The sequence below is a fragment of the Sander lucioperca genome, chromosome 15 (assembly GCF_008315115.2).
Source record: "Sander lucioperca isolate FBNREF2018 chromosome 15, SLUC_FBN_1.2, whole genome shotgun sequence".
Taxonomy (NCBI): Eukaryota; Metazoa; Chordata; class Actinopteri; order Perciformes; family Percidae; genus Sander; species Sander lucioperca.
In genome coordinates, this window is record NC_050187.1 from 4,808,718 (window position 1) to 4,833,101 (window position 24,384).

General features: G+C 45.1%; 2 protein-coding genes and 1 long non-coding RNA gene across 4 annotated transcripts in view; 1 reads left to right on the top strand and 2 right to left on the bottom strand.

Moving 5' to 3' along the window:
* Positions 1-229: 229 nt before the first annotated feature.
* On the bottom strand, positions 230-3,598 carry LOC118493189. The gene is made up of 3 exons (XR_004895168.1): positions 3,589-3,598; positions 1,095-1,098; positions 230-415 (listed from the first exon to the last, which is right to left on the bottom strand). It is a non-coding gene; the product is annotated as an uncharacterized LOC118493189 (long non-coding RNA).
* A 5,696-nt stretch (positions 3,599-9,294) lies between these two features.
* On the bottom strand, positions 9,295-20,562 carry LOC116056394 (sulfotransferase 6B1-like). The gene is made up of 7 exons (XM_035992026.1): positions 20,352-20,562; positions 18,960-19,072; positions 16,891-16,980; positions 16,597-16,717; positions 10,424-10,518; positions 10,045-10,195; positions 9,295-9,633 (listed from the first exon to the last, which is right to left on the bottom strand). Exons 1-7 carry the CDS (start codon positions 20,545-20,547, stop codon positions 9,506-9,508), a joined length of 894 nt encoding a protein of 297 aa, XP_035847919.1. The 5' UTR covers positions 20,548-20,562; the 3' UTR covers positions 9,295-9,505.
* A 1,738-nt stretch (positions 20,563-22,300) lies between these two features.
* The window catches only part of LOC116056388 (TBC1 domain family member 12-like), a 33,018-nt gene continuing 30,934 nt past the window's right edge, over positions 22,301-24,384 (top strand). For both annotated transcript variants that reach the window (XM_031308566.2, XM_031308565.2), the window contains exon 1: positions 22,301-24,051. In XM_031308566.2, the coding sequence (XP_031164426.2) occupies positions 22,628-24,051 (1,424 nt within the window). In that variant the 5' untranslated portion in view covers positions 22,301-22,627. The remainder of the gene's footprint in view (positions 24,052-24,384) is intronic.

A 24,384-nucleotide genomic window follows, 5' to 3' on the forward strand; every position in this document is an offset into this window, starting at 1 on the left:
GCAAACATCTCCTCACTATCCGCTAGCTGCTTGTCCCCTGAACACACTGTAAAAAAATGTGGTCTCTGTAGACAGCCCAGGCTCCAAAAACACCAACAAAAACAAACTGCGCCATCCTGCACCACCAAACATAACAAACAGTCTTCCAGCCAATAACTGACAAGAAGGATTTGGGGGTGGGGGTTGGGGGGTTAATGCGCGGAAGGGAGGGGGAGGGGACGGGATGAGGAGGAGGGAGGGGCGAACGAACGTCAACAAGAAGTGACGTCACCCAACATCGCTCAGAGCACCTTTAATTGCCTTTACATATTTGTACAATATCATTTACTCTATAATAATGGAACTTTCTGAATGCAGCCATTCTCTGAAGCAGACTATTGAAATGATTTATAAAAAGAAAGACCGGAGCTTTATACTCATTTATACTTCAATTTAATGCATTTAATAAGCAGAGTTTGTACTTTTTACAGCTTAATGTTTGGACTGTCTTATTATCTGCTTGTCAGTCAACAGTAAAGGACTTTAAATTGCACCAACCTGTATGAAAAGTGCAAATAAAGATTGATTGATTAATTGAGTGAGTGGTTGATTCATTTATAACCAACCCATGAACTATCTACAATCACTAATCTTGTATTAACAAGACATTAATCTAATAGGCTATAATAACAGCAGGGGCATTTTTCTGCAGGAGTACTTTGACTTTTGATATTTTGAGTACATTTTGGTTATAATACTTGTGTGTTTACTTACTTAATTCTGTCTCAGGAACAAGATCTGGCCAACTAACACTTGCCAACGCCCTGACAAAACTAATATTTGTAATGCTAAATATGTCTTTAAGCTATGTAAATATGGAGGAACTTGAAGCCAGAATAGCGACTCTCCACCAGATCAAGGTGAATGAACAGTTCCTTGACACCATTATCATTGGAAGTTCCCCTCACACACACACTAATGTCGGATGTTTTGATTCCACTCTGCCCTGCACTACTCTCACCCCACCACGCACTAATACAACCTCTGTCCCTGTCGTCTCTCCTCGGCTTCTGCCGAGAACCAAGTCAGCTCTGCTGACCAGCTCCACTCCACACCAGCCTGAGCCATGGCGTATAAGCAAGCACCACAGCAGGCGGTCAGGACAACGCTCAGGCCCAGCCCAACCTATACGACTAGAAAATCGCTACACCATTCTGATGAACGATGAGGAGTTCCCTCTGCTCTGCGGAAACCCTTCTCTGCCACGTCCCCACGGCGCTCATCCTGGCCCATCCACACAGTCGGCGCGCCCCCCTTCAGACCCAACAACTTCCACGCTGGTCATCGGAAGCTCCATGGTCAGGGACCTCTACATTCCCCCTACACCTAGCGGTCCGTCCAAGGTCTACTGCTTCCCTGGTGCCAAGGTCCGTGACATCCAGCACAAACTTCCCAGCATCCTCGCCTGCCACGCTAAGGTCGACAACATCATCGTGCATGTGGGCACAAACGACATCAGAGAGAGACGGCCAACAGCACTTCGAAAAGACTTCACCACTCTCATCACCACCCTGATGGGCACAGGAAAACGGATTGTCATTTCTGGGCCTCTACCTACCTACAGAAAGGGTGCTGAAAGATGGTCCAGACTGTTCGGGCTCCACACCTGGCTGAAACCCCACTGCGCTTCCCTGGGCATTCCCTATGTCGACAACTTCAACTTGTTCTGGGAGAGGCCCAGCCTGCTGAAACATGATGGTCTCCACCCAAACCGACATGGAGCCAGGCTGCTATCTGACAACATAACGACCACACTGAAAGTTAAGTATTGACATTCTGTTGAAAATATCACAGATTCATGCCCCCCCAGGTATTGATCCTAATGGCACTTTACAAGTGAATGAATCTGAAAATGTTTTCTGCAGGGTAACATGTAGTACTAGTACTATTCCAGTTATAATCAACAATAGACCATACAAAGTGTTGAATCCCCTAAGTAATAAGGAGTTGACTGCAAACATAGTCAATTTAGCATCCAGTTCACGTCAGCCACAGGTAACCAAAAAAGGGGCAATACTTAACAACCTAATTGGAATTACAACTACCACTGCAATGATAGAACAGGATAGGAAAATTAGATGCGGTCTACTAAATATCAGATCTCTGTCTTTTAAAGCAATACTAGTAAACGAAATTGATATCCGATAATCAAATTGATCTATTCTGTCTTACTGAAACCTGGCTGGGCCATGAAGAGTATGTCAGTCTAAATGAAGCCACTCCTCCCACTCATATTAATACTCAAATTCCTAGAGGCTCAGGCCGAGGAGGGGGAGTTGCAGCCATATTTGACTCAAACCTGTTAATTAATCCTAAACCTAAACTAAATTATAACTCTTTTGAAAATCTCGTTCTTAACCTTCAGCATCCAACATGGAAAACAGTACAGCCTATTATATCTGTTGTCTACCGAGCACCAGGTCCATATTGTGAATTTTTATCGGAATTCTCAGAGTTTTTATCATGTGTAGTCCTAAAATCAGACAAAGTACTTATTGTAGGTGATTTTAATATCCATGTGGACGTTGACAGCAATAGCCTTAGTACTGCTTTCAACTCACTACTAGATTCAACTGGCTTTAGTCAGAGTGTGCACGAGGCCACGCACTGTTTTAACCACACCCTCGACCTTGTGCTGGCATATGGCATCAAAATTGAAGACGTAATAGTATTCCCGCAAAATCCTTTATTATCAGACCACTTCTTAATAACTTTCGAATTCTTACTACCCGATTATACGAAATTAGATAAAAGCTTCTACGCTAGAAGCCTATCTGACAGTGCTATAGCTAAATTTAAGGAAGATATTCCAACAGCACTAAACTCATTACTGTGCCGTAATATAACAGAGGATCTTTATGTAAACTTTAGTCCCTCTCAAATTGATCATTTCGTAGACGATGCTACGGCCTGCCTACGGACGACTTTAGACTCTGTTGCTCCCCTTAAAAAGAAGACGATGAAGCAAAGGAAACTAGCACCTTGGTATAACTCCCAAACTCGTAAATTAAAGCAAATCTCGCGCAAACTTGAAAGTAAATGGCGTTCCACCAAACTGGAAGAATCTCGTTTAGACTGGCAAGACAGTCTGAAAACCTATAGGAAGACCCTAAGAAAGGCCAGATCAGACTACTATTCATCACTAATAGAAGAAAATAAGAACAACCCAAGGTTTCTTTTCAGCACTGTAGCCAGGCTGACAGATAGCCACAGCTCTACTGAGCCATCTATTCCTATAGCTCTGAGTAGTGATGACTTCATGAGTTTCTTTAACGATAAAATTATAACAATTAGAGATACTATTCATCACCTCTTTCCCCCAACCTCTAATGGGTCACCTTTAACTGACAGACTGCTAGAAAGAACGACTAGACCTGACATATACTTAGATTGCTTTTATCCTATAAACCCTCAACAATTAATGCTAAAGGTCTCTTCAGCTAAGCCATCTACCTGTCTCTTGGACCCCATCCCAACGAAGCTACTTAAAGAAGCGTTACCCATGGTTAACACTTCATTGCTAGATATGATAAATATGTCTTTATTGACAGGTTATGTACCGCAGTCATTTAAAGTAGCTGTGATAAAACCTCTACTGAAAAAACCCACCCTCGATCCTGAGGTCTTAGCCAACTATAGACCTATATCTAACCTTCCCTTTCTCTCCAAGATCCTTGAGAAAGTAGTCGCTAACCAGTTATGTGATTTTCTACATAGCAATAGCTTATTTGAGGACTTTCAGTCAGGATTTAGAAAGCATCATAGCACAGAGACGGCACTGGTGAAAATCACTAACGATCTTCTAACTGCATCAGACAAAGGACTTGTCTCCGTACTTGTCTTATTAGATCTTAGTGCTGCATTCGATACTATTGACCATACCATCCTCTTACAGAGACTGGAACATTTAGTTGGCATTAAAGGAATCGCACTAAACTGGTTTAAGTCCTACTTCTCTGATCGATCGCAATTTGTTAATGTTAACAATAAACCCTCCAATTACGCTAAAATTAACCATGGCGTTCCTCAAGGCTCAGTGCTTGGACCAATTCTATTCTCCTTATATATGCTTCCTCTAGGCAATATTATTAGGAAACACTCAATTAACTTTCACTGTTATGCGGATGACACCCAATTATATCTGTCAATCAAGCCAGACGAGACCAGCCAGCTAGCTAAACTTCAAGCTTGCATTAAAGATATAAAATCATGGATGGCCTACAATTTCCTGATGTTAAACTCAAACAAAACCGAAGTTATTGTCCTGGGCTCCAAACCCCTACGAACCTCATTAGCCGAAGATATAATTACTCTGGATGGCATTGCCCTGGCCTCAAGTACTACTGTCAGAAATCTAGGAGTTATTTTTGATCAGGATCTATCCTTTAACGCCCATCTAAACGCCCATCTAAAACACACCTCTAGCAGCCTTTTTTCACCTTCGTAACATTGCTAAAATTAGGAACATCCTGTCTCAAAACGATGCAGAAAAACTAGTCCATGCATTCGTTACTTCCAGGCTGGACTACTGTAATTCCTTATTATCAGGATGCTCAAATAAGTCCGTTAGGACTCTCCAGCTGATCCAGAATGCTGCAGCGCGTGTTCTGACAAGAACTAAGAAAAGAGATCATATTTCTCCTGTATTAGCTTCTCTCCATTGGCTTCCTGTAAAATCCAGGATTGAATTTAAAATCCTTCTTCTGACCTATAAAGCTCTAAATGGTCAAGCACCTTCATATCTTGAGGACCTCTTAGTACCTTATTGTCCCACTAGAGCACTACGCTCCCAGAATGCAGAGTTACTTGTGGTTCCTAGAGTCTCTAAAAGTAGAATGGGAGGCAGAGCCTTCAGCTATCAGGCTCCTCTCCTGTGGAACCAGCTCCCAATCTGGGTTCGGGGGGCAGACACCGTCGCTACATTTAAGACTAAACTGAAAACTCTCCTCTTTGATAAAGCTTATAGTTAGGGAGTGAGGAGTTGCAGTGAACGCCTAGACCGGCGGGGCAGGGTGTATAGCTGCAGACACAGCACCCTGCTTTTCTCTGCTTCTCTTTACAGTCATCAGATTTACCTATCGTATAATCAATAATATAGTGCCTCTCCTAGTTATGCTGTTATAATTCTAGACTGCCGAGGAAGTTCCTTCTTATGACACGCTCTTTTCTTTTGTTTCCTTTTATGCACATCATGTCTCAGAAGTGCTTGTTACTCACCTAGCTCTGGGGAGTTTACTCCCCGGAGTCCTTATGTTTCTTCTTCACCCAGAACATCGCCTCGGATTAGGGCGACACCAAGACCTGGGTCTTGGGTGCAGCTGTGGCTATGGACCTGCTACACCCTGCTACGCTCTGCGATTCCCTGCAATGCCCGACTACGTCCTGCTGCGTCCACCGCGTCCACCCATGCTCTGCTGTGCCACGCTACATCCTGTACCGTCATAACCCCAACCGTCAGACACCGCCCACCAAGAGTCTGGGTCTGCCGAGGTTTCTTCCTAAAAGGGAGTTTTTCCTCGCCACTGTCGCAATAGCCACTGCTAATGCTTGCTCTTGGGGGAACTATTGGAATTGTTGGGGCTTTATAGAGTGTGGTCTAGACCTACTCTATCTGTAAAGTGTCTCGAGATAACTCTTGTTATGATTTGATACTATAAATAAAATTGAATTGAATTGAAATTAAATATCTAATATCAGCAAAAGAAAATATTAACACATTATACAACTATAACTTTTCAGCCATCCACACGATGTTCACTACACTTTAAAAACGAGGCCACGCCCCTTTAGGTCCTAAAGGATTAGGAACATTATATATTTGAGCCATTTTTGCTTGCAGTGTGAACGTAGCCGGTACTGTACATATTACATCCATCCATCCATCCATCTTCTTCCGCTTATCCGGTAACGGGTCGCGGGGGTAGCAGCTCCAGCAGGGGACCCCAAACTTCCCTTTCCCGAGCCACATTAACCAGCTCCGACTGGGGGATCCCGAGGCGTTCCCAGGCCAGGTTGGAGATATAATCCCTCCACCTAGTCCTGGGTCTTCCCCGAGGCCTCCTCCCAGCTGGACGTGCCTGGAAAACCTCCCTAGGGAGGCGCCCAGGGGGCATCCTTACCAGATGCCCGAACCACCTCAACTGGCTCCTTTCGACGCGAAGGAGCAGCGGCTCTACTCCGAGCTCCTCACGGATGACTGAGCTTCTCACCCTATCTCTAAGGGAGACGCCAGCCACCCTCCTGAGGAAACCCATTTCGGCCGCTTGTATCCTGGATCTCGTTCTTTCGGTCATGACCCAGCCTTCATGACCATAGGTGAGGGTAGGAACGAAAACTGACCGGTAGATTGAGAGCTTTGCCTTCTGGCTCAGCTCTCTTTTCGTCACAACGGTGCGATAAATTGAGTGTAATACCGCACCCGCTGCGCCGATTCTCCGACCAATCTCCCGCTCCATTGTTCCCTCACTCGCGAACAAGACTCCAAGGTACTTGAACTCCTTCACTTGGGGTAATACATATTACATATTACATATACTGTAAATATATTTGAATTTTCCACCCAACAGAGGCTTTATTTAGTTCACCACACTCAGTTGAATGAGTTTAGTGCTGAGTCTAGTGTGTTGACCCTAACAAACAGTTAAACTTCGTATCGAACATCACACTGAAAAAAATCTGGAATCAATGCTGGGATGTGGGAGCTCCTCTCCCTGGGAAGGTTTTGCTGATCTGAATACATGTATATTCTTCCAAGTTCAATGGTAATCTGATAGCTGAGTGTGTTAAAGATACGATTGATTATATCTCAACCTTTAAAAGCCCCACAACCCTGGATTTAACCACTGGATGTTTGGTAATCAACAACATGACTTAAAGGGGTGATAGAATGACTATATAGGGTATTTCACACTGTTCATTAAGGTCTCTTAATGAGCTTTTAACGCTTCATTGATCAAGTACCCCAGCCTGAGGAAGTGGCGCCAGAGACTATGCTTCGGACAACAGTACACTGACCTGTGACGCAGACATCACAGACGCTGGACCTGTCACCTACAGCTGGAAGAAGGGATACGGAGAGTGGAAGGAGTCGGGAAAGGACTTGGACATCACCAAGCTTGAAACCGCTCATGATCACACCTTCGCCTGTCGGATAAAGAACCCAGTCAGTGAGAGAGAAAGTAAACCTATGAACCAGTGGTTCTCAAATTTTTTCAATAATGTACCCCCTGTTAAATATTCTCTGTGCCAAGTAGCCCCTGACCAGCGCAAAGCATTTTTCTATTTAAAAAAAAAAAAAGCCTGTATAAAGAGGTACATTAAAGCGCCTCACCACCCCTGTCTGATTGACTAAATAGCACTTAATACATTTTTTAGAACTACTTATTACAACTTTTTTATTGTTTGTTTTAGAAGACTGGCAAAGCAAGCTTTTCATTGCATGGTGTACGTTGTCTTTACTGTGAAAATGACAATAAACCTCTTGAATCTTGACTCTTGGCACCACACCCGTCAGCACCAGCACCAGCAGAGCCAAGCTCTACATCTGCTGTCTGGCAGCGGCCTGTCGTTGCTGCGCCACAAAGCCATTCCCTTTCAGTCAAACATCTCATCACATTTATTACTTTTTTGCATTTTCCTTTTATTCTCCTCATGTGGCCCAACCCAGTCTCATTGCAGTTTGTGAAATAGTCACATAATTAAATGTATTGATTGATGAACACTGGCAATTGATGATTTTCCTGTTTATTTTTCATGATACTCAGCCATTTTTAAAACTAATGTCTTTCAATGCTAGTTAGCTGTGTCCACGTCACCTGTTACAAGAGCCAGAATATCAGAGACAGATATTGATCTAAAAACATTTATATGAATGAAAATCTTTGGGATTTATGGGTCAGTCAAACTCATTTTCATAAGGGCCACACCGGAAAATGAGAATCACATCAAGGGCATGTATAGTTTATTGACATGCTGTTAGAATAATTACATTATCAAGAATAGACAGAAACACTGAAGAGTCTCTCAAAGTTCATTTTTACTTGCGAAAACAAGGAGCCATTGCTTTAAATCTTTTATGTAAAGCACTTTGAATTGCCCTGTTGCTGAAATGTGCTTTAGAAATAAAATTCTCTTGCCTTGCCTTGTACAGCATTGTGGGACAGACATACACATGTCTACTATAAATGAGCAAGATTGGTAAGAAACATGGCTGCCATCCTTCAAAACACCTGAATTGTTAGACCGATTACGTAACATGTCATTGTAGGATTGTCTACCTCAAGGCAGTGTGATAAGCCCGCTACTTTTCATCATTATTATCAATGATGTCTTTTAAATGTACCAGAAGATGTATAGTGCAGGTAGGTCACTGTTTGTGGAGTATGGGGCCCTGTGGAAGAGAGGAAGGAAAGTGTAGCATGCAATCAAGAACGTTTAGTTTAGGAAAGTTTACTTTGTAGTTTATATATAAATAACTTACTGCAATCATGTCCGAGAGCAGGTTTTCAGATGTATGCAGACGATAAAGTTACATATATATGTAGCTGGTAGAACAACCCTGTCTGTTTTTACCAAGCTGTCTGATCATTTTGAGTCAATAGCAGCATGTTCTCACTCCCAGCACGTCAAAACGGTTGGTCAGTTGCCTTTGGCGTTAGTTACAGACACAAAAAGTCTCCTTTATGCTCAGTCAGACGCAGGGGGGCTTTCAACTTATTCCAATGTAATCCTGTCAGCGGCGTGGGTCAGGGTGGGTCAAACAACACAGGACCTTCACCCAGGAGACCGGAGACCCAGAGCGTCAAAAGTGACGCCAAGAGTCCCGACCAAGCACGTTTAGATATGAATAACAACGCCAAAGGCACATGCCAAAGCGTCCGTATTTTATGCGTTGGGTAGTGAGAATATGTTGCCCATACAGATGCTAAAGTGTGACTTTTGCGTTGGTATCTGACGCTGAGATACACTGAGAGTATTTCACGAGTTGAGAATGAGAAGGGGGTTGCATACATTACTGCTGCTGCTCGCTGACTTTACTTTGCACTTTATTGTTTGTATTATTAATGATTTTATGTCTTTAATTGTTGTATGTTTTTTGCCTCAGGGAACTGCCACCCAAATTTCGTTATATTGTTGTCCAACCCCTCAATATAATGACAATAATTTCATTATGTGGACTTATTAGATTGTATCTTTGGAGTAAGTTTCAAGGTTGTGCATTTTTACCCACATCATTACCACATGTTGAGTTATTTTAAATTGCAGTCACATAATAGTACATAAAAGACATTAGTTTATTTGGTTTAAAATGACTTTATTAGCATTTTATTGGTTTGCTGACCTTTATATTTTCTTTGCTGAATCTTTGTTTTTGGGAATATAAACCCATTATTTTTAAAGCTGTGTTCCTGTGTTCCTTGACTGCTGGGTCCATGACAGAGTCAAAGGATCTTACAGAGGGGAACTACTACTGACAGTACAGCTGGTAGTTGAGTTTGTCTCCCAGCCTGGTCCCTGCCAGGTGTTTGTTGAAGGCGTCGTCCATCTCTTGGCTCTGTTCTGGTGTGAAGTGGTTCTTCCAGTCCCCGACCTCGCCTGCTCGGGGACAAAAATATCATGCAGTTTAACCCTCTGATGTTCTCTTGGATTTTATTCTCAAAGTGACAAAGTTATATTCTGTATCTGCACCACATGAAGGTTAATACCAATCTCATGTTTTAAGATATAAAGCCCAAATAAATCATGCAGTCACGGTAAATGCAGGTCGTTCTCATGAACCACTCGTACATATACAGTAGCTACAAAAAGTAATGCACCATACTTCCTATGTATTCCATGTATTTATTACTGCATGCCCCACAATGAGAGCTGCTGTATGCACTGCATGTGCTGTAAATACGCAAATTGCAGTTTAATTTAAAACCAATGCATTCAATGGATAAAACGGTTAATTTGAGTAAAAACTAAAAAAAGATTTGTTGTAGCGAAACAAATTATTTAAAGCACCTTTTCTGAAGAGGTTGTTTCCTGTAACCATGTTGGCGTATTTCTCCTTCATGGCGGAGAAGGTGCTCCCCTCTGCGATCTGCTGCACCTGAGCCTCCGTCAAGCTGAAGCCGAAGAAGGTGGAGATCTGACGCACGCCCTCGCTCAGGTCCTGCAGGACAGGAAGCAGAATCAGAGCCGTTACAGACGGACACTTCTACTCAATGTTGACTGGGACTGGTTGTCTCCATGCAGCAAGGCTTAACTTTCTGCAGGATCATTTTTCATAGAACTGTTAACATGACCTTTAAACATAATATACTTTATGTAATGCTATACATTTAAAAAGCCACAACTTTCTATCAGGCACAAAGAAACAAAGTGAGTGTGTGATGTATACCTGTTTGAGCTCTTCATAGGTGACAATCATGACGTTGGGGTCGTCCATCCTCTTCTCCCAGGCCAAAGCATGATCAAAGTACGACCCAAAGACAACTACACACAAACACACAACACACACACACACACACACACACACACACACACACACACACACACACACACACACACACACACACACACACACACACCACAATAACAATTGATCAGCCAGTACACATGTTTAATATTTAATTGGCATGGTTTACCGTATTCTGCTGCTTCACATTAAAAGCATACAACCGTTTCAAGCTTTTATTGTGAAGCGGGAATGTTGTAATTCTTAGAATACTTTGATTACAATGCAGCACCCACACACACTGGACCAATTTAAAAAAAAAAAATCCATCAGCAGGGCTGTTGTACTTGAGTCTCTCTCTTGAGAGACTCCAGCCTTTTTTCTTTTGTCTGTTGCCAAATATTGTAGTTGGTCTGACCGAGTCCAGCACTATATGCTTTTTTATAAGTATTAACTTCCTCCCTCAAGACAGAACCATTGATGAAGCGCGCTTGTTCATAAAACAGCAATTTACTTGTGAAATAAGTAATTGTTGTTTATAAGTTTACTTTTTAAATAAAGATTTATATTTGAGCATACGGCCTTAGCAATAAACAAGCTGTTCTTTAATAAGCTATGCATTCGAACATTTGAAAACACAATAAAGTAGTTAAATTGATGACTTGAACCCTTGAGCCCTGCAGACCTTGTCATGTTCTGCCCCTGCTTTTATTTTGTGTTTTGTTTATTTGTCTGCTTTTCCTGTTTTACTTTGAAATAACAGTCTATCTCATTTCAGGTCACTTGCCCTTCCTCCCTTTGTCTGTTTTCCCGCCTGTATGATTACTATCCCTGCCCCTAATTTGGTTCACCTGTTTGTTTTCAGCTTTCCCTCAGTCCCATGCATAAATACTCACCAGTCCCACTTACCTCTGCCAGATTGTAGTTGTATGTAAGTCACTCTCTCCAGCGTTTTTCCTTGTTGTTTGTATTCCCAGTGTTTTTTACGATTTTTGCCTGCCACTTTTTGTACCTTTGCCTGCATTGTTCTTGGAACAATAAATTGACTTACCTGTGATTCCCTGTGTCGAGTCGTGCATTTGAGTCAGCTATTGTATCGTGATAGTACAATCTGGCCATAATGGACTCAGCCGACTCTGAGGCTGTTAAATCAGCTCTGCACACTCAGGCTCAGCGCTTGCATCAGCAGGAAGAACAACTTACCATTCTTCGGAATGAGCTGATGACGACGGCTAATCGCCAGGAGAACCAAGTGATCGGAGTGAGTGACCAGATTGCTCAGCTTGCCACTCAGTTTCAACGCCTTTCTACAAGAGAGTCGTCTGCCGGTTCTGGGACTGGGAGCGGATCCGCGGCTGCCTCTACTGGGTCGAGGGCTGTTTCTTCGCCGTTCCCGCATCTCGCTCGACCGGAGAGATTTTCTGGAGACTCTGGTGATTGTAGAGCATTCCTGACCCAGTGTGAGCTTCATTTCGAGCTTCAAGCGGCTGTTTACCCTTCCGATCGAGCCAAGGTGGCGTTCATCATCTCGCATCTTTCTGGGAGAGCCGAGTCATGGGCAGCAGCTGAGTGGAGCCACAAGTCAGCGGTATGTGATTCCTACCCATGTTTCACTAAGACTTTTACACGGATCTTCCAACATGTTACTCCAGGAAGAGAGGCTGCTCGTGCTTTAGTGGGGTTACGGCAAGCTAGACGAAGAGTTTCTGACTACGCCATTGAGTTTTTCATCCTGGCTGCCGAGAGCGGTTGGAATTCTTTTGCTCTGATGCTTTCCTGTGTGGTTTGTCAGCTAAAGTGAAGGATCACTTGGCACCATTGGACTTACCGGCAGATCTGGATGCACTGATTGCACTTGCCATCAAGATTGACAAACGACTGTTGGAGAGAGAGAGAGGAGTCTCATGAGAGTATTACTTCGAGTGTCCAGCAGAGGGAGCCTTCGTCATCCAGAACTGCTCGTCGCACTCAAACTGCTTCGTCTGAGTGTCACCGCCAGATGACGTCATCTTCCAGAGCCCTTCAGTTTTCCTCCTCTACTATGCCAGAACTACATTGTCTGATGACGTCAGGTTCCGGGATGATGACAGTTGAGGAGCCGATGCAGTTGGGTAGAGCTCGCCTTTCTCCAGAGGAACGACTACGTCGTATGAGGGAAGGACACTGTCTCTACTGTGCCCAGCTGGGTCATCGCATCGCCTCCTGTCCGGTAAAAGAAGAGGCTCATCAGTTTTCCAGAGGGCGCTGGTGAGCCGTACAAGTATTCCTAGTTGTCCCTCTCGTCCGAAGGTTGAAGATGTCTTGTCGAATGGTTCTGTTTCTCTTACGCAGGCAGTGTTAATGGACTCTGGCGCTGACACCAGCCTGATGGACGTCAACTTCGCCAGAAGACTTCACTTGGACTCTGTTCCACTTTCCAAACCGTTGGAGGCATCAGCTCTGGACGGTCAGTTACTCTGGAGAATTTCTCACTGTACCTCCTCAGTGACCATGACCTTTGTGGAGGGTCATACTGAGACTATAACCTTTCATCTGTTTGACTCTCCTGCACACCCAGTGGTCCTCGGGTTTCCGTGGTTCACCTCTCACAATCCTCACATTGACTGACTCTCGGGCAAAATTGTGGAATGGGGAGAAAGCTGCAAAAGGACTTGTTTCGCCACCTGCATTGAGGTGGGTGTTAGTGAGGTTTTTTTCTGCCAGTGACTGTCTGGAGGAACCAACGTTGGATTTTCCTGATCTCTCCAGCGTCCCTGAATGCTACCTGGATTTAATTGAGGTATTCAACAAGACTAAGGCTATTTCATTGCCACGTCACAGATCTTATGACTGCGCCATTGACCTGTTGCCTGGAACCTCCCCTCCCAAGGGCAGGTTGTTTTCTCTGTCACCTCCTGAGATGGGTTCCATGAAGGAGTATGTGGGGGCTTCGCTGAAAGCGGGCATCATCCGTCCTTCCTCTTCTCCAGCTGGAGCTGTTTTTTTCTTCGTGGGTAAGAAGGACAAATCCCTGCGACCCTGTATTGATTACAGAGGACTCAATGACATAACAGTTAAGAACCGCTACCCATTACCTCTGATCGCTACTGCTTTTGAGCTCCTGCAAGGGGCCAAGATCTTCACTAAACTCGATCTCCGCAACGCCTATCATCTGGTCAGGATCAGAAGTGGTGATGAGTGGAAGACGGCATTCAATACTCCTACAGGACACTATGAGTACTTTGTTATGCCTTTTGGTCTCACTAACGCTCCTGCTGTGTTCCAAGCGTTAGTGAACAACGTTCTAAGACATGTTGAACGTTTGTGTTTTATCTGGATGACATTCTCATTTTCTCCCCAGACTTGCAGACTCACACCCAGCATGTGCGGCAGGTGTTGCAGCGCTGTTGGACAATCCGCTTGATGTTAAAGCTGAAAAGTGTGAATTCCACGTTACCACAGTTTCCTTCCTTGTTCTGCATGGATTTGGAGAAGGTGAAGGCAGTAGCTGAGTGGCCCACTCCTACCAACCGTAAGTAGGTGCAGCGGTTTCTGGGTTTTGCTAACTTCTACCGCAAGTTTATCAGAAACTTTAGCACTGTTGCTGCTCCTCTCCATGATCTCACGTCTGTCAAAGTGCCCTTCCAGTGGTCTCCGTCTGCTGAACAGTCGTTTGGTCGTCTGAAGAGGAGTTTTCTACTGCTCCTGTGCTCATTCTGCCGGATCCTCATCACCAGTTCGTGGTGGAGGTGGACGCTTCGGACGTGGGTGTCGGTGCTGTCCTGTCTCAACGCTCATCTGAGGATGGAAGACTTCATCCCTGTGCCTTCCTTTCCTGCAAGTTATCGGGTCCTGAATGGAATTACGACGTGGGAAACGGGGAGCTGTTGGCCGTTAAAGTGGCTCTGGAGGAGTGGCACCACTGGTTGGAGGGAGCAGAGCAGCCTTTTCTGGTGTGGATGGATCACAAGAACCTGGAGTACCTACGCTCAGCTAAGAGACTAAATGCACGTCAGGCGAGGTGGGCATTGTTCTTTACCAGGTTTAACTTTACCCTATCATATTGTTCTGGCTCCAAGAATGTTAAACCTGATGCTTTGTCTCGTCTGATCCTGATCCGTCTCCCTTGACTCGTACTAACATTTTGCCTGACACCTGTGTTATAGGGGCTGTAACTTGGGAGGTGGAGGCGAGGGTTAAAGAGGCATTGGAGGGTTTAGAGGTTCCTGTGGGGTGTCCTCCAAATCGTTTGTTCCTCCTGAGCTTCGTTTCCAGGTCATTCATTGGGCTCATACATCCCTACTCACCTGTCACCCTGGATCCAAGAGGACCATGTTCGTGGTAAAACAGCGCTTCTGGTGGCCATCCATGAAGACTGAGGTCATGGATTATGTCGCAGCCTGTCCAGTCTGTGCCCGGAACAAGACGTCTTGCCAGGCGTCCGTGGGTCTTCCTCAACCTCTGCCAGTTCCCAAACGTCCATGGTCAGACATCTCTCTGGATTTCGTCACTGGTCTACCCCCTTCTGACGGTAACACAACTGTTCTTACTGTTGTGGACAGATTTACCAAAATGGTGCATTTCATCCCTCTGCCGAAATTGCCCTCCGCCAAGGAGACAGCAGAGGTTATGCTCTCATGTTTTCAGGCTACATGGATTTCCTGCGGATGTGGTGTCGGATCGGGGTCCCCAGTTTGTCTCGCAGTTCTGGAAGGCGTTCTGTACTCTGATTGGGGCCTCCGTCAGCTTGTCATCTGGATATCATCCTCAGTCCAATGGACAGACGGAGAGGCTCAACCAAGAAATGGAGACGGGTCTTCGCTGTCTGGTCTCCCAAAACCCAGCCACATGGTCCAAGCATCTGCTATGGGTGGAATATGCCCATAACACTCTGCCCTGTTCATCCACCAGTATGTCTCCATTCAAATGTGCCTATGGTTATCAACCTCCCCTGTTTTCTGCACTCGAGAGAGATTTAGGGGTGCCTTCTGCTATGGCGTTGGTCGGACGCTGTCGATGAACGTGGACTAGAGCCCATCAGATTCTCATGAGGACCAGGGAGGTGTACAAGAAACAGGCCGACCGACGGAGATCCATTGCACCTCACTATCGTGTGGGTCAGAATGTGTGGCTGGCTACCAAGGACTTACCACTACGCACTGAGTGTCGTAAGTTGTCTCCTCGTTTTGTGGGGCCTTTCCCTGTGTCCAAGGTTATTAATCCTGTGGCCATTACGTTGAAGCTTCCCAGGTCCATGAGGGTTCACCCCACGTTTCACGTGAGCAAGGTCAAGCCGACCAAAGAGTGTTTTGGTTCCTGCCACGCCTCCTCCTCCACCTCCTCGCCTCATTGAAGGGGGTCCCGTATATACTGTCCGGCGTCTCTTGGCAGTTCGGAAACGGGGCTGTGGAAGGCAGTTCCTGGTGGATTGGGAGAGGTACGGTCCAGAGGAAAGGACCTGGATTTCGGCCAGTAACATCCTGGATCCCAGTCTCATCCAGGATTTTTACCGGCTCCATCCTGAAGAGCCAGGGCCGTCCGGTGTTCGGCCTTAGAGGGAGGGGTACTGTCATGTTCTGCCCCTGCTTTTATTTTGTGTTTTGTTTATTTGTCTGCTTTTCCTGTTTTACTTTGAAATAACAGTCTATCTCATTTCAGGTCACTTGCCCTTCCTCCCTTTGTCTGTTTTCCCGCCTGTATGATTACTATCCCTGCCCCTAATTTGGTTCACCTGTTTTTCAGCTTTCCCTCAGTCCCATGCATAAATACTCACCAGTCCCACTTACCTCTGCCAGATTGTAGTTGTATGTAAGTCACTCTCTCCAGTGTTTTTCCTTGTTTGTATTCCCAGTGTTTCTTGACTACGATTTTTGCCTGCCACTTTTTGTACCTTTGCCTGCATTGTTCTTGGAACAATAAATTGACTTACCTGTGATTCCCTGTGTCGAGTCGTGCATTTGAGTCCGCCATTGTACCGTGATAGACCTCTTTGGTAATATATGCATGCCTGAACCATCATCAAACGTGGTTCAGCAGTTAATAATAAATAGACAGTGCTTATTCAGTTAACACTATTAAATGCTACTGTCGATGTTTTTTAGGGTGGGGATAACATGTTGATGTGTGTGTTTTCTCACTGTCTCCACTCAGGAAGTTGGAGTAGAAGGTATCCCACGGCAAAGATGGGACTGGCATTTTGTCATAGAAATAATAGGAGGAGACCAGAGTGTCTTTAGGGTTCCTGAAGATCACCAGCGTCTGTACAACACATGAAAGAAGAATATGGAGAGAAGAAAATCAAAACGTCATAAAAGAGAAATAAAAATCATGAGTTTTTCATGCCTAATCAACTGTTTTCACACCTGATAAACTGCACTATAATATGATAATACTTTGTTTTTCTTTCACTGTGCAGAGGTGTTGAAACTTACTTTAGTTTTCTTTGCATTGAAGGATTTGGGGATGTTGTCGGGGAGCAGGTGAGTCCCCAGTAACCTCGGAGAGGGAGTCTCATCCAGGACCTGAAGGGGGAGATCATCTTTATCTAGCACAGTATACTTTTATATGCTGCTGTTCATCACACGCTTTGTTATTGTGAATTAAACATGATCAGGACGAGTATGATTATATGATCAATCATCAACCTAGTTATTTAGATTCATCATAAAAGATTAGATAAGAGACTAGAAGTATCAGGCACGTCACAAACGAAGAACTGCAAAGCGAGGAAAATGAATGAAATAAAAACTGCTTTCAAGAGCAGGAAACTTTTAACTGTGGTAGATCATCACTGGCTGTCAGATCAATGTAGTGAAGTAGAAAGTGGCACGAGAACAAAATACTCTAGTAAAAGTACTTCAAATTAAAACTTAAAGGCTTAGTGTGTAACGTTTTGACATTATTGAACATCTGTTAAATAGTCCGTAGGACTTTCGGTCGGCACCAAGGTGCTTCTGGAAAACCGTTCGCCACCTCAGGAGGGGGAAGCGGGGAACCATCCAAGCTGTGTACAGTAAGGATGGGACGCTGCTGACCTCAACTGAGGAGGTAATAGGGCGGTGGAAGGAGCACTTTGAGGAACTCCTAAATCCGACTAATACGCCCTCTATGGTAGAGGCAGAGCTGGAGGATGATGGGGGATTGTCGTCAATTTCCCTGGTGGAAGTTGCTGAGGTAGTTAAACAACTCCACAGTGGCAAAGCCCCAGGGATTGATGAGATCCGTCCAGAAATGCTTAAAGCTCTGGGTGTGGAGGGGTTGTCTTGGTTGACACGCCTCTTCAACATTGCGTGGAAGTCGGGGACGGTGCCTAAGGAGTGGCAGACCGGGGTGGTGGTTCCCCTTTTCAAAAAGGGGGACCAGAGGGTGTGTGCCAATGACAGGGGTATCACACTTCTCAGCCTCCCCGGTAAAGTCTACTCCAAGGTGCTGGAAAGGAGGGTTCGGTCGATAGTCGAACCTCAGGTTGAAGAGGGACAATGCGGATTCCGTCCTGGTCGTGGAACAACGGACCAGATAATTACTCTCGCAAGGATCCTGGAGGGAGCCTGGGAGTATGCCCAACCGGTCTACATGTGCTTTGTGGATCTGGAGAAGGCGTATGACCGGGTCCCCCGGGAGATACTGTGGGAGGTGCTGCGGGAGTATGGGGTGAGGGGGTCCCTTCTCAGGGCCATCCAATCTCTGTACGACCAAAGCGAGAGCTGCGTCCGGGTTCTCGGCAGTAAGTCGGACTCATTTCAGGTGAGAGTTGGCCTCCGCCAGGGCTGCGCTTTGTCACCAATCCTGTTTGTAGTATTTATGGACAGGATATCGAGGTGTAGTCGGGGTGGAGAGGGGTTGCAGTTCGGTGGGCTGGGGATCTCATCGCTGCTTTTTGCAGATGATGTGGTCCTGATGGCATCATCGGCCTGTGACCTTCAGCACTCACTGGATCGGTTCGCAGCCGAGTGTGAAGCGGCTGGGATGAGGATCAGCACCTCTAAATCTGAGGCCATGGTTCTCAGCAGGAAACCGATGGAGTGCCTTCTCCAGGTAGGGAATGAGTCCTTACCCCAAGTGAAGGAGGTCAAATACCTTGGGGTCTTGTTCGCGAGTGAGGGGACAATGGATCGGGAGATTGGTCGGAGAATCGCGCAGCAGGTGCGGTATTACACCACTAGGGAGGTGTTCCAGGCACGTCCAGCTGGGAGGAGGCCTCGGGGAAAACCCAGGACTAGGTGGAGGGATTATATCTCCAACCTGGCCTGGGAACGCCTCGGGATCCCCCAGTCGGAGCTGGTTAATGTGGCTCGGGAAAGGGAAGTTTGGGGTCCCCTGCTGGAGCTGCTACCCCCGCGACCCGAGACCGGATAAGCGGACGAAGATGGATGGATGGATGGATATATAGATAGATAGATAGATAGATAGATAGATAGATAGGGGAAATTCAAGAACTCAAGTTGAGTAAATGTACATAGTTACATTCCACCACTGACACACACACACATCCAATGAGTACCTTTACCACGTCCGGTCCAAAAAACTCGATCAGCGGTGGCATGTTGGATTCAATTTTCATTCCTGTCGCCTCTGCAATGATCTTCCTCAACACCCCCACCATCCAGTTAAAACCTGCACACACACACACACACACACACACACACACACACACACACACACACACACACACTTCTGTTACATAATGACTCTGCATCACAGTTAACAGATGGGGAAACATCAGTCCGGGTCATTTAAAGGGGTAAACACATTGTTTAAAATGTGACTCGGGTCACTTTAAATGCAAACAAAAGAGTTGTAAGAGATGTCTAAAATACTGATATATTTAAAGGAGCATGTTCCCTCAAAAAGGCCCCAATAAGTCGTTTGTACAATCAGAAATCATGTTTTCTTGTTAGGCGGCACTGCCCTCCAGTGGCCCTAGTAATTATGATGGGAGCATAAAAGAGCGTAGGGAACAGTTAAGTTCAGACAGCAGGAATGTCACACTTTTCTTCTTTCAAAAACCGCACTGTGAGATCTTTGTGTTTTTAAGAGAAAGACATTAAATAATAATGAATCATCTCCACATTAGTGCACATTTATGCATGGCAGGACCCAGAATTCCTGCACAGTGATGTCAGTAAAGTGACTGTTGAGACTTCAAAGGTTGAAGGGTTGAAAAATAAGACATGCACACGCCTTAATTATCAATGCCTCGAGATATTATTTTTTCTGTGTGTGATCCTTCCGGGGCTCTGTATTCTTCACGACATCTCAGATGGAAATATTGTACTTTTTGCTGCACCACATTTTTTTGGACAACTTTAGTTACTTACTTTACAAATGAATTCAATCTAATTATATTTGCAGTGTCTAATCATAACAAAAGTTATCTCAGGACATATTACAGAAAACGATTAATTCACAAACTACTCAGCAGTATTTAAAATGATCTCCACCTTTACCAGCTGCAACATTAAAGGATCAATGAAAAAATAATGCATCATCAATAATTATAACATACCAATATAATATATATCAATCTGCACAATGAGTACTTTTACTTTCAGCACTTTAAGTTTATTTAGATGCTGCTGATACTTTAGTTCCTTTCATTTCAATAACATTTTAAATGCAGGAATTTTACTTACTTACTTACCGTGTAGTATTAGGCTACTTCTTTTATTTAATAAGAGATCTGAGTACTTCTTCCATTTCTGCTTAAAGCTAAAGGAACATACTTTCACCACAGTCATTACATTAAAAGCAACCAGTGAAGGGGGAGTCAGAGGTTAAATGTTCCTGTGAGACTTTTAAAAAACTTTATTCATCATTTGTTTTTTTTAACAAAGGACGGTTGTAACTCTGTCTGAACATATTTAATAAATGTTATCATATCTCAATCTCTCACCACATTTGGGGTAAGCCACCAGCATGACGTCGTCCTCTCTGGCCTCGATGTTCTCCAGAGCCTTAAAACTTTCTTCGGGGCACAAGATTCGCGGGTACAACACCCCGTTGTACCTGTACAGCTTGTCCTCGTCCCTAATCTCCATCTGCATCTGCATCCTGGACTGCATGTTGGTGACAAAGTCGCTGCTGGTCATCCTGATTCAGCACAGTGTGCAGCTTCACAGATCACAAACTCAGAGACAATAATCAGGAAGCAACTGAACCAGGAATGTTTAAATAGTATAGCAGTATGTAAACATACCTGTAGGGAAATGTGTGTGTGTGTGTGTGTGTGTGTGTGTGTGTGTGTGTGTGTATGTATATGCATGTGTGCCTGTGTTTGTGTGTGTGTGTGTGTGTGTGTGTGTGTGTGTGTGTGTGTGCATGTGTGTGTGTGTGCGTGCATGTGTGTGTGTGTGTGTGTGTGTGTGTGTGTGTGTGTGTGTGAGACACTGATGAGTGATGCCTATAAGTCTACAATGTTCACCAGATAGGAGGTACGAGTGGGATCTCTCAGGGGTTCTCTCCTCTTTTTTTGATATCTTAGGTTCAACCTAAACCTAAAATAATCAGGAGATGAATCCATTATGGAAATAATTCTTCAATAGTTCAAAATGAACTCCTCCTCAACCATCTCCAAAACAGTAAAATTCTGCTTTTACAGTAATGCACTGTGCAAAAATAAAACATTTTGAGCATATCAAACACTACATCTCCTGTTTTCTGGTGAATATTTCTGCAACAATTTGTGCCTTTTCTGCATCAAATTATGGTGCAAATGTCTTTATTTATGTAAAGGAAATTGTTTACTGGCCAGTTGTGATTATTGGGGGTTATAACCCCCCCATCCCCACCTGTAAATTACGTATTTGTCTGTACTTAACTACAGTTAACAACATATGGATGTGTCTTGTATGTTTATGAGCTTTATGTATTTTAATGTGTCAATGTGTAGTGTTTGATTTATGACTGTTTAAAAGCCCTTTTAGGGACAGGCATTGGAAACTAGCAACAGATATAAATGTTGTGATGCTGTACACTGGAGATCTGTTTCACAAATGTCTATGTCCTATTCAAATAAACATGAAATGAAAAATAAACCCTATCAGGACATAACTAATTTCCTTTCTTTCTACATCTCAGATGTAAAAATTGTAATAGCGAATAATCGATTTACAGAAATGTAATTGCCAACTATTTTGATAAAGTAGCCTATACATATAAATATTTGTTATCACAAGTGGGTATGTACATGCATATAGAGATGATATACCTCTTATTTATTTCTGTTACTTTCTATACTTCCCTCTTGTTTCTGTTGTTCTGCTGCAATATCTGAATTTCTCCGCTGGGGATCAATAAAGATCTTATTTCATCTTTTATCAGAATCAGAATCTGATTTATTGGCTAAGTATACTTACATACACAAGGAATTTGACTTCGGTAGGTGTTAACACTCCATACATTCAACAAATAGACATGTAGTAGTAAACATTCAGTAGACAAATAGTAATATAGACAGATACTGTACAATAGAGACAACAATATACATATAGACACATGTCAACATAATATACAAAAATACAAATATACAAATAAGACATAATATCAAGACAAGTACACATGGAGTGGGATGTAAAGTGCAAAAAGTATTAGTGCAAAAGTAGTGTGCTTTTAATACTTAAACTACATTTTCATGATTAAACTGACTGAGTTTACTGAACTCACATTTTCAATGCAGTAATTTACTGAAAGGGATTTATTTTTTTATTTATTTACGGGGTCTTGGAGTCACCGGGGGTCAGGGATCCCTGGTGCAGTTACACGCAGTGACCAGCAGGCGTCACCGTCAACTGTCAGCGAATGAAAACTCCGGGAGTGAGTTTGTGGTGGTGGAGGAGGCATGACGTCATTGTTGGGGTATTTTTCAAGATGGCGCTGGTCTGTGGCCGGGAATGCCGCTGATGCAGCCAGCTAAAACGTTCACTGGATTTAAATAATCTTCTGCCCGGCGACGACGTTAACTTCGCAAGAAAGAAGGAGCAGATATTGTTATTTTAAGACACAAGAAAGTAACATGTTCCACCCGGTGAGTGTCAGGTAACGTTGAGGGCTAAAATGGTAGCCCCTTCCTCCGAGAACAACAAAACCTGCTGCTGCCGAGCCGCCGGGCAGGAGGACTCGTTCCAGGATTCTATGGCCGGGGCCGAGGCTCGTTCGACGGACTGAGTCGTTATGGAAACGGCGAAAGAGAACGGAGGGTCGTCTGCCGTTGACTTGAACGAGAACGAAGAGGAAGGAGGAGGTAATACATCTTACATCGCGTTCAAAGACCCCGGCACAGCGCTGCTATCCGGTGTCAGCGGGGGTCAGGAAGCTGGGAAGGGTCATATATACGTGACCGGTAACGGGAGGAATGCAAACAGAGACGCCTCGGTGCAGCCGCCCCCGCAAAACAGGGAGATAATGTTGGATTTGGTCGCGGCGGAGGAGTATCTCCCCGGGCAGTTGACTGGCAGCTGTGTGATTTCGGGGGTTTGCGGCGACCAGAACGGATTTACTGAGTCATTCGGTCAGGAGGAGCCGACGATGGTCGGACTGGAAGGAGGAGGAGGAGGAGAAGGGCTCGGCCTCACAGGGACTACAGTAGCTTCCTGTCCAGCTGTGCTCGGGGGTCCGGTTTCAGTTGAGATGCAGCAGCACCCTGCAGGGGAAAGCGAAGGGGAAACCCCGGATTCCGACGAAGTTATCCCGGGAGAAGAGACAACCAGCGGTGGTTGCATCCGGACTTCTCTCCCCCTTGATCGACTGCCATTCACGGGGAAGCACCAGCGGAACTGCGTATGCCCCGCCGCGGCCCCCCACTGTCCAGATGTAAACATGCCCAACGGGGATGTTGACAGGCCGGAGTACTGCGGTCCCGGAGCAGATATCGCTTTCTGTAAACAGACAGTGTTTTCCAGCCCGGTGCTTCTGGGTCAGAGACTCGGTTTATGCGACGTGGACTGTGAGGAAGTGAACGTTGCCAACGGTGGTTTACACATCGTGACCACCGCTAGAGCAACATGTGACTGGCCCGACTCAGACTATTCCCACGAAAACAACTCAGACATACATTTCGACCTGGGGGCAAAGCAGGAAAACGGGGCCGGGTCGGGATTTTATCTGAGGAACCGAAGCGACTTCAGCGGGACATTGTTCTCTCAGTGCCCGGGGGAGGATGCGCCACATGCGGCAGAGCTCCCTCTCTCCGCCCCGGTCGCATCCAAGGACTCCCCCACCCTGGGATCAAGTGCCAAACTCCCCTCACCCCGCACGTCAACCCTCTCCAACGTGAACGGCGACAGCCCGCTCTCTGAACCCAACATCAGGGAGGATGATGATGATGAGGATTTCAGTGCGCTCAGTTTACCCGTCAGGCCGTCAAGTTTAAGGACTAACCCCAACCTTGTGGTGTCCCTCAGCTGTGATGCCACCCCGTTGTCTCCTGACGGGGATGGGGGCTTTTATTTTGGAGACGAGGAGGACTTTCGGAACGTTTTGGAAGCGGGTCGCAGGCAGAGCGCCCCGGACCATCTGCCGGACCGGAGCGAACAGACAGACAGCTCGGACACCAAGCTGATGCCAAAGAGGTTCGGCATCGCTGATTTCTTCACCAGGTAAACTGAAGTGCTCACTCTCTCTCTCTCTCTCTCTCTCTCTCTCTCTCGTCTCAGTCACACACACACACACACACACACACACACACACACACACACACACACACACACACACACACACACACACACACACACACACACACACACACACACGTTTGTTTCACTGTCTTTGTGGGGACCCGTCATTGACATAATGCATTCCCTAGCCCCTTACCCTAACCTTAACCATCACAACTAAATGCCTAACCTTAACCCTTACCCTCACCCTAACCATAACCTAATTCTAACCCTAATCCTAAAACCAAGTCTTAACCCTCAAACAGCGCTTTAAAC

Coding starts and splice junctions, on each gene's coding strand:
- LOC116056394 (XM_035992026.1), bottom strand. CDS start 20,547: ATGACCAGCAGCGACTTTGTCACCAACATGCAGTCCAGGATGCAGATG. Junction 16,981..18,959: donor TTGGACCGGACGTGGTAAAG/GTACTCATTGGA, acceptor CTCCCCCTTCAG/GTCCTGGATGAGACTCCCTC. Junction 16,718..16,890: donor TCAATGCAAAGAAAACTAAA/GTAAGTTTCAAC, acceptor TGTGTTGTACAG/ACGCTGGTGATCTTCAGGAA.